The sequence below is a fragment of the Malania oleifera genome, chromosome 3, assembly GCF_029873635.1.
Source record: "Malania oleifera isolate guangnan ecotype guangnan chromosome 3, ASM2987363v1, whole genome shotgun sequence".
Taxonomy (NCBI): domain Eukaryota; kingdom Viridiplantae; phylum Streptophyta; class Magnoliopsida; order Santalales; family Ximeniaceae; genus Malania; species Malania oleifera.
In genome coordinates this window covers 6,162,033-6,173,091 of record NC_080419.1, presented here as the reverse complement: position 1 = coordinate 6,173,091, position 11,059 = coordinate 6,162,033, and the positions used below count along the sequence as shown (strand labels likewise).

Here is an 11,059-nt window from a genome sequence, read left to right as displayed (position 1 = left end):
ACAACCCAAAAGAAGTCCTAGGGTCCTTTCCCACAAAATTCATCCGACCCTACCAAAACACTTACCCTTCCAAAAGAGTAGACCAGCTGTAACTACCTCAGAGGAACTTTATCCACTCTCATATCAGAGGCTTCTAAAATGTTCATATAATTGGGAGTAAGACACCTCTCAGTAAAGGAAAATAAACTAATACCAGTGTGTGGCAACATGAGTATTTGTGTGTTATACATATAACCATACATAAACATATACAGTAAAACTGTCTGTATTATATTTGGGAAAAACATATATAATCATTGCATGACAAAACATACTGGATTTCCATAAACATAATTCATCTTCTATGATAACCATAATAATACGAAAACCACCCTGGAAGCTTAGCTGGTTGGTGTCATGTATTACCCCCACATGACTGAGTTGTGTGGCCCGAAGGTGGGACCTGACAGCGACTGGTCGACCACTGGCAAGTCAAAAGTACAGTCTGTAAGTACAATGGGTCTGCTAGACCTGGTCCGTACACCAGGGGCGCCAACACTTTAATAAATCACATCGACTATCCATCCTCACGCTGCCCTGTACGACAGCAATAACACAATATCATGATGATTATGAACACATAACTACGGTACCGTGCAAGTGCAAACCTAAACCGAGCCAACCAAGTTCTGATAGCATATAACATATTTCAAATTGTGATAAATTGTTATTCCATAATAATAATTGTCAATTCAATATCATCATATCATATTTTATATATAATGTGAAAATTATTGACCCTTACACCAGCATTTCATATTTTATCAAGCACGGCCCGTACGCCGTATCACATATTAAATAAGAAGCTCAGCCCATACGTCGGCATATCATATAATTGGCTCAGCCCGTACACCGACATATAACATAAATGACTCGGCCCGTACGTCGGCATATCATGTAAGAACATCCTCGGCCCGTATGCCGTTATAATATTTAAAAACTCTCAGCCCATACGTTGGTATATCATTTGTACAACTTTGTACCATTTAACATTTTCCCAAAAAAAAGTAATTCATTATAAATTCTACTCATGCCATACAAAATGGGTGTTACACATATTTAAAATATATTTTCATTTACAATAGCATTTTCTCAAACATAATGCCAATGTATATACCATTTTCCTGCAATTAAATGTTGTAAGTTTATACATATATTTTCGTAAAAACAGTTAGTTTAGTTTATCCCCTTACCTGACTCCTAAAAAAAACCCTAAAATAATCAATCCAACACCTGCTGGGTTCCCCGTTCAACACCCTGAAAACAACATCTTCCAAAACTAAACTTCAGTATTTTTTTTTTGTATATGACATTTCCTATAACTATGGTAAAGCCAAATTTCAAATAAAAAGTCTTACCTTGAATCTGTGATGAATTTCAAGCTCATCCCACCAACGATCCACTCGATAAAATATGCAAAGAACTTCCCCAAGAGTGGCGTGGTGACCTCGGATCGTCGATTTGGGAAAGAACGGACCCAGAAATTAAGAGAGAAGGGGTGGGAACCGAAGAGGAGAGAGAAAGGAAAGTCTCCACCTGAATTTTCGGCCAAAAATGAAGTTTAAGTCTATTTATACACTAGCCTTCGTAGATGAGCCACGTCACCTCGTCGATGAGGTCAAGAAGGTAATTCATTGACGAACTCTCCCCTCGTTGACAAATTCAGAATTGTCAAAACATCCTCTCAGTATTTTCTCATCGATGAGACACGTCCTTGTCGACAAGACCCTCATGTGCTCTCATCGATAAATCCCTTGTGTTCGTCAACGAGACCCTGTTTCATTTTCTTCTTCTTTTATTATTAAATACTATAATTTTCTAGGTCACTACATTGCGTATAATAACAGTTATCAGGCCAGCATTGTTATGGCATCGTTTGAGGCACTGTACGATAGGAGATGTTGTTCTCCTTTATATTGGGACAAGATGGGTGAGCGGTGAGTTGTGAGACCAGAGTTAGTGCAACAAGCGTACGATAAGATTCGGCTCATCAGAGATAGAAATAGTGCAACTCAAAGCCGACAGAAGAGTTATGCTGATAATCGTCGCATGAAACTGGAATTTGATAGTGATGACCATGTATTTTTGAAAATAGTTCCATTAAAAAGGATTATGAGATTTGGAAGGAAATGTAAACTTAGTCGTAAGTTTATTAGCCCGTTTGAGATTCTAAAAAAAGTGAGTCGACTGCCTACAAGTTAGCTTTACTACCTGTATTGTCCAGGATACACGACATATTTCATGTTTCCATGTTGAGGAAATACGTCTCAGACCTTTCTCATGTAATCAATTATGGTGAATTAGAGCTCAGTGATTCACTAGTTTATGAGAAGGTATCAGTACAGATTCTGGATATAAGAGAATAGAAATTGCGAAATAAGAAGATCCCTCTGGTAAAGGTTTTGTGGAGAAATCACGCAATACATGAGGCTTCTTGGGAGCTCGAGAAATAGATAAGGCAAAAATACCCATAATTATTCCAAGAAGTTTAATTATAACCTGGTAAAGTATAGATAGTTATGCAATGTTTCTTTTATAGGTACATGTAATAGTTTAGTTAGTAAGTAATATTTTAGTTTTGAGAGAATTTTATTTTATGTATGTAATCTTCCAGAATTTGGAATGTAACCACAGTATTCCTCCACTATAAGTGAGGGTAAGTAATAAAATAAGTAGATCATTTATTTTTAAGGGATGATGAATCATATGAATAGTAAATTTCGAGGACGAAATTTTATAAGGAAGGGAGAATGTAGAGACCCGAATAATTATCATAATTTAATAATAGGAGGAGGAGAGGGGAAAGGAATTAAAAAGGAAAATAGGATCTCATCGACGAACACAGGGGATTCGTCGACGAGCACACAAAAGGGGTTCGTCGACGGGGACGTGTCTCATCGACGAGAAGATATCAAGAGGATGTTTCGCAGTTCTGAATTTCATCAACGAGGGGTGAGCATTCGTCGACGAATTTCCTTCTTGACCTCGTCGACGAAGTAACATGACTCGTCGACGAAGGTCAGTGTATAAATAGGCCTAAACTTCATTTTTTGGTTGAAACTCATGCACAAATCCCTCTCTCTCTCTCTCTCTCGTCAATTCGTCCCTCCCTGCTCTCTAAGATTTCGGGCCAAATTCTCGCTGGTTCGACAATTCGAGGTCAGCACGACACTCTTGGAAAAGTTCTCTACAAATCTACTAGAGTGGATCTTTGGTGAGGCTGCCTTAAAATTCATCCCAAATTCAATGTAAGACCTTTTATTCAATATTTGATTATATCATAGTTATAAGAAATGTTGTACACAGAGAAATATTGAAGTTTAGTTTTAAGAGATATTATTTTTAGGGTATTGAACGGGTTATCCTGCGAGTGCAGGACTAAAATTTCATAGGGATTTTTTCAACTGTCAGGTAAAGGAATAAACTAAAGCAGTAATTTTTCATAAAAATTACTATTAAATTATTAGCAGATTTATGTTCAGAAAGCATGTATTGTATCTGAGTATTTTTGAGTAAATGCATATTTGGAAAAATACTGTTGTTATACTAGAATGTATGTTTTTAGTATAAAATACCAGAAAATATAATTTTAGAGCAAAATATATGGTTTTATTTAGCATTGTGTGGCATAAATATTATTTTACGCAAATTGTATAATGTTAAGGTAATTTTACAGATAAAGTATATTTCAGTAATTTTCAAGAATTATATAATAATGCAGTACATTATCATTTTAGAATACATGATAAATAATATATTTATTCAGATCAATATGTATGAAATGTTCGGCGCAAGACTGTGATTGATAGTCGGTATAAGGTCGTGTATTATGTATGATTTCGGTGTAAGGCCGTATTTATGAATGATTTCGGCGCAAAATCGAAAATATGAAAGTAATCGGCGCAAGGCCGCATTTATTTATGTTATTACAAAAAATGCTATCAATCTATTTACGTTAAACGGTATATTATCATGTATTATATATTATCAAAACTCGAATGATAGTTCAATTTAGTTTCCAGAGCATGGTACTGTAACTATATAGTTCAAATTATTACAGTTTAAACTTGTGCTAACTACCCCTGCAAGTAGAGGGGGTGAGAGATAGATAGTCGATGTGGCTTTCAGTGTAGAGTTGTAGACGTCCACTTGACAGTTCAGACCAGGGTGTGATGGGACCATCGTACTTACAGACATTTTTGACTCGGCAGTGATCGGTCAGCCATTGTCAGGTCTAGCCTTCGAGCTGCACAACCCATCATGGGGAATAATATATAACATCAACTAACTATACATCCTGGATAAATTTCAGTATTATTAGTTATATCAAACAATTCATGAATAGTATGATTTATAAGAATTATGAAATTATATGTTTACTCAGTTATGTTATGATCAATGTTTTTCTAGTATATGAAATGTACTATATATCTACTATTACATTAAATATTCACGTTACCACGCAATTCTATTTAATTTATTTTCCCTTATTAAGAAGTGTCTCACCCTAACTTTAATAATTTTTAGAAAACTCAGAAAAACCGGCGAATCGAGACCGCCGTTGAGTTAGTTGTGCTACCCCGCTAGGAGGGCAAATTTTGAGCTAGGATCAAGGAATTTTGCTGTGGGATTTTAGATATATTTTTGAATATTTTAAAAATTATATATAAATACAATATTATTGTGAATTATAGTTTACTCTGGTATTATGCATTCTTTCATACCTCTGTCTGCTTCCCATTTTTGCAACTTCCAAAATAGGAAAAAATTGAAGTTTCTTCTTTTTGTCTAGATATATATCAAGGAACAAATACTTTTTGAGTCAACTGTTTGCATTAACTTTTCTTAATCTTCTACTACACTTAATAAGTTTTCATTTTTATTATAATAATTTTAAAAAGATACAAATGAATACTGATTTAAAAAGAGAAAAGAATGAGGATGAAAATTGATTTTCCTTGCTCCTTTTTCTTCTATTTTTTCCCTCACAGTATGCTTGGATGCAGATGAAGCTTCCAATGCATGCACATCCAAAATCTGTCAGGTAGATATAAATAGTTGTTCTTCGTGGCGTCGGATTCCTTCAGTGACACTTACAGAGGATAAATTATTAAATTAATGTCTGCTCTAGGAAATCAAACTATGGCTCCTGAGTTCCATATTAATTTAGCAGGAAGAGAGAGAGAGAGAGAGAGAGAGAGAGAGAGAGAGAGAGAGAGAGAAATCCAGTGATGAAGAAAAATTAAGATGTACTTAGATTTTAAATAACAATGGTTACATAAATGGGCTCTTTTTGCTATTCCTTGAAAAAAATAGTACAAATGTCTTTCACAAGAAAGAAGAATTCTCACCTTCGCCTTCATCTCCGCGCAAGTCTTTGGCCTGCTCCCAGCAACAAAGCTTTGCCAATCACACCTGTATGTAGTCCACAGACCAATGCCACGGTTCCCCCTATAGCCACCCATTTCCAATCAATTCCCTGCACCTTCTCTTTCCTAATATCCACAGCTTGACCTTTTTCTTCCTCACCAAACACTAGCTCTGATGAATCTGCACTCCCATCAAAAGATATCTTCGTGGTAATACTTGCCATCAGGGCACATCTAGACACTGTTGCTTCCAATTTCCTAGCATTCTCATATGCTCTCAACCCAGAGTGCAATTTCTTGACAGTTCCCCACATCCCGTGCCGCACACCCAACTTGGCCACATCCTTCGGAATACCCATGTCTTCATAATGTACGAGGTTCACCTCGCATGCCGACAACTGCCCATCCCCCTTGCGAGATTCCACTGCATTCATTTATCAGATTCAACCAGTCAAGGAAAAATCTTGAATTAATGGAATCATCACTAAAATGTTGTCAAATGAATTGTAGCAAAAAAAATCATGTGGCTACTTCACCCATTGCTGTACTTTACCTGCCTTGATACTCCAGCTTGAGAAATAGAGCTCCACACGCCTTGGCTTGGCCCTCTTGTGCATACCTGGATACGGCACCCCCTGCAAAAGCATTGGCTGTTAATACTAGTTTTCCACATGCACAACATAATTTATGTAATTTGTTCAACCCTTTTCTTCCCCCTAAATCAACTGTGGAACTGTATAATGTAGATACAAGATAAATAATAACAAAGAAACAGATAATCCATCAAATAATTGTGTAACAAGATGTTTAAAACATAACACAGAAAAATAAAGTCAAACATAGAAACAGCAGCACCACAAGGAAAGAGAAAGCATAACCACAAGGAAACAGAAAGCATAACCACAAGGCATGTAGATGCTAATAGACAAGGAAGCAGAAAGCATATCCAAGTCTCGACATTCTGCCACTGAACCCTCCATACTATGACCCAATGTTCGTGAGCACCCTATGCAAAACTTATGCTGCAAAGATGTATCAAAATGGTTTCCCTCCTCAACATCTTCCATTAAATGGGAATGACCCACACTCAAACCTCACTTGAACTCACTTGTAATATACAACTCATCCATCTAGGCTATATATGAAAATGAAATTGTGCTAAAGTGGAAACAGGAAACAGCATGTTTCAAAAATATCACTAATTCTACTACTTGCATCTCCTTTCGTCTATCAACTAGCAAATAGACACATGAAGTTGATTATATAAACAACATTACGATTTAAAAGGATAACTTAATCCACAATTTTTTTAATTAAAATTAAGCATCATATGTTAATAAAAATATTGAAACCAAAATTGTCAAAGCTTGATATACATTGTTGGCTCACAACCTAACAGCTTAAACTTTTAGGTAAAGTGGTAACCTAACATGGTATCAGAGCTTGTTACCAAGAGATCTTGGGTTCTAGTTTCATTGCCCACATTTATTATGTGATGTTTAAAAAAAATTATTACATTCCCTGTAATGGGTGCCCTGTGTGTCTCTCCACATGCAGCCCACCTGCACGAGCGAGGGAGTGTCAAAGCTTGATATACATTGTTGGCTCATAACCGAACAATAATGTTTTGAAATTCCATTCCAAATGATCCATTTAAGTTGCATTGGCAGATTCTCTCTCTCTCTATTTTTTTTTAATCACTCTAGTAGGAAATTTTACCTTCCAAAAAAATTTAATTATGGCATAGTTACTTCTTTTCAATTAATGAGGGCGAGAGATAAGCAATAAAGTGCAAAGAGGTGGTTTATGATACTTTCAAAATGTTACCAGCAGTACCGACAATAGATAAGGGTAGAAACAAGGTCTTCCAAGAACGTTTTTGTTTGCATGGTTTCTGTACTCCTTTAAAGTCTAGCCGTGCACTTTGTTGAAAAATAAAGAATTCAGATAGGTGGAGAGTGGAGAAAGAATGGAATATTTTGAAACTTAGATTCCATGTGATGAAAATGACTCAAGTACATAGCTATTTATAGGCTTTACATAGAGCCTTATACACGTAATAATATTAATTAAAGTGTCCTATTTACATAGATAAATGAATTCAATTATCAAAAAGACATTCCAACTACTTGTACCAAAGACAATGAACAAACCCGTTTAGTTTAATTTCCAACAACAAACATGTTTTCGAAACATCACAACCAAGTTTTAAGCTCTCTTTTAGAAATGGAAGAAAACTAAATATAACACAAATCAAAACACGAACAAAAGCAACATAGACTAAAATTTTCTCAGACTCATCCTTAAAATTGATTATTGACACCAATAAGATGGAGATAGAATGATGACCAAAAGTGAAAACTGACTTAACAAACTTGAGTAGATTCTTGACAAAAATCTGCTAATCAAAGAAAAAACATAAACTAGTGCTGCAAATGAGCTAAGTTGTTCGCAAGTTACTCAATGATTGGCTCAATAATGGCTTGCTCAAGCTTTTTCATTAAGATAAATTAGAAAAGCTCAACCTTAGATTTTAAGCTCAAAATAAACTAGCTGAGCTTGAGCTAGATGGTACTTGGCTTGCCAAGCTTACCAGCTAGCTCATTTAACTAGTTTGCAGGATGACTTGTTCAAAACCTCAAACACCAGGTTTGTTTAATAGTCTTGTAAGTAAACTAAAGAAATAAGTTCATGAAAACATTTTTGTATATAGGATCAAAAACTGATTTGTCCACTCATTCATTAAAAGGATCATTAATTTACATAATTGGTTTAGAGTTCATTTTAAAAATGATATTATTCTACGTATATATTTTTTAGAAGTACTTTTCTCTCGTCATTACTAATCACATTTTTTTATTTATCTTTAAAACTTTTTTCATAAAATAAGATGGTAAAACACAAATCATAATATTACTAAATTGTTTGTTTACAAAAAATGAGTAATTTTATGTTTAATTTTTAAAGCTCATTAATATATAATGAAAAAAAAATTAAAAGTAATAGACTTGACTCCTTTTAAGCTAATTAATAGATGAGCTGAACATAAATAATGCTGAGCTTAACTCATCTAGTTAATGATCCCAACACAAACTCGATTTTAGATTCATTTATTAAACGAACTAAGCTCAGTTTGGATAGATTGCAGCCCTATTAAAAACCCTTTTAGACTTCAAAATAGATCCACAAAGAAGAAAGGGGAAAACACAAAAAGGTTCAAAGCAACCCAAATGAAAATTAAAATAAAATAAAGCAGCACCTCCTAGAGTGCTACCAAATCCTTCCTCATTGTAGGTTTCAAACACATGAGTGTAGACTTCATTTCCCCCACAATGAACCTCTCTGCCGATATTCTCCACCGGAATTTCATACCCTATCTTCTTCTACCTTGCAATCAAGTCTGCAAAAACTACATTTTCTATACCAGTTTCATTTGCCAGAAAGACAACTCAAAATCACTTGTTACTCTGTCATCCTCTCATAAAACCAAAACTACAGTCCATAAACTTTCGTCAATGCTTTCTATTTAGGATTCATGGGGAGCTTTATTCTCTTGAGAAAAAGGAAAGATCCTTTACCATTACCAAGGGGGCTAAACATGGTATATTCCCCGTATCCCTTTCAAAGGAGGAGAGTCAATGGGTATTGAGGGAATTAAGGCTCTTCCTCTTTTCTCCAAATCATTTCATCATGCTTCAAAATGCTTCTGATTGATTTATCTCGCTGGAGAAGATCCTAGACAAGGGCACAATACAAATGATTTATGTGCCAGATGGGAAAGAGGCGGTGGGGTGGAAGAAGTTGCAATACTCGAAATGCCACGAGTTCAAATCAGATCATAGGCTGCCTTGATTGCAGCTCTGGTCACGTTTTCCTTGCAAACAAGTGGCAGCAATAGCACTCTCTGGGTCCTAAACAGTCAATCTTCCCGAGACTGGAAGCTCCAATTCACTAGAATTGGAGGAACTCTAGCAAGATAGGTCTTGGAAGGAAGGCAATTTTCGTGGGATTAGAAAAGGGAAATTCCTTCCCAAATCAGGTAAAAAGTAAAACTTGAATTCCTTTATGCATTTATGTGGAGTGGGCCTCAACCAACTGCTTAATCCCTATTCCCATAGGCTCAATATCAGAATAACCTTGGGAGCACTCAACCATCCAGTCGAGCCCAATAACCTGGTGGCTCTTGGAAGGCCCCAGGATTTTTTTTCAGGGGGGCCAACATACAATAAAGAGGCCCCCTTGACAGACAAATCAAAGGCTCATGGCTGGCATCTGCTGACCTCATATTGTTTCAGGGGACAAGGCGCACAGCTGTGAGGAAAAAAGGAAGCAGGTTGAAGCCCTTGAAGGATCAAAGCACTCAAACCATGCATTACGAAGACTCTCAAAAGACTATGACAAGATCAAAACAAAATGGGAGTTGGGAATCCTGACCATGGGAATAAAGGAAAACAGATGGTTGGGTTTGATGGCAGCAACTAGCGTTCTGAAAGGCGAAGGCGAGGCGTTTTACCCTTGATAAGGCAAGGCGTAAGCCTTTTTGGAATTTAATTTTTTATTAAAAATATACATAAATAAATTATAAATATTAAACTTGATATAAATTTTATCGTTTTAAACCCTAAATAACTTAAAATGGGGCTAAAGTCAGAACTTCAAGTTCAGATCTTAGCATATGCGTGCTTTTCTTGGTTAAAAAGAGCCGCATGTCCCTAACATGTATACATATATATAAACTCAACAACAAATCCCAGTCCCACATGTCTCCAGTCTCTCTCTCTCTCTCTCTCTCTCTCTCTCTCTCTCCTCACTTGCTTGTCAAACCCCGTGATCTCTTTCTACCAAACAATCTCTAAATGCAATGGGAAAGAGGTCATGCAATGGAAGATAGTTCCTCGAATAGTCGTCGCTACTCACGGAATGAAATAGAGGTCAAGAAGATGACAAAAGACACTGTAGATTTGGAGGTCTAAAGTACTTCAAGGGTAGAGGATATGCCAGGTCCTTGACATGGAGAGAGATCACCCAAGAAGATAATGTTGCTAAAGTAGGAAGATTTGGAGTCAATTGATCATTTGAAACGTTGTCGAAGGTCATACAGGAGGATCCTTCATTAATGGAGGCTTCATGATTTGAAGAATCTTAACGAATGAACAAGCGAGAACCCTAATATTTAGATTCTACACACAATCTAGAATGCGTATTTATCTCTAGTAAAGTTGTAAAGGCGCGCTTTTGGGTTGAAGCATACGCCCAACATGAGAAGGCACACGCCTTTGGGGATTTTCGCCTTTATAATTGCACCTCGGTGCGTTTTGGGTAGAAAAAGGCGCGCCCTAATAACGCCTTTTAAAACACCAGCAATGCCAGAGGTTTTACATATTTTGATGACACAAATGATTCTCTTTCCTCATTAGGCTTAGAAAATGAGGAACTCCTGATCGAGCACCTATGGAGAATAGAAGGGATCACAATTCCTCAAGAAAAAGAAAAATCTTATGTTAAACTTGTTATCGGCGAGCCTCAGCTTGAATAGAAGCTGTGTGATGAGTGGAAAACGGATTCCCAAGCAACAATTGAGGAAGGCGATGAGATGAACACAAAGGCTTCAAGGAAACAATGCTGCCAAGGGAGCTTAGTCTTTAGATGAG

At 36.4% G+C, this 11,059-nt stretch overlaps 1 protein-coding gene across 2 annotated transcripts in view; it reads right to left on the bottom strand.

The window, feature by feature from the left end:
- Positions 1-3,988: 3,988 nt before the first annotated feature.
- The window catches only part of LOC131151374 (uncharacterized), a 37,551-nt gene continuing 30,480 nt past the window's right edge, over positions 3,989-11,059 (bottom strand). The window contains exons 5-7 of one of the 2 annotated variants that reach the window (XM_058102620.1): positions 5,962-6,043; positions 5,391-5,832; positions 3,989-4,285 (exon numbers count right to left, since the gene is read on the bottom strand). In XM_058102620.1, the coding sequence (XP_057958603.1) occupies positions 5,399-5,832; positions 5,962-6,043 (516 nt within the window). In that variant the 3' untranslated portion in view covers positions 3,989-4,285; positions 5,391-5,398. Of the gene's footprint in view, positions 4,286-5,271; positions 5,833-5,961; positions 6,044-11,059 lie in introns of those variants that run through there. The other variant, XM_058102619.1, reaches the window with a different exon arrangement.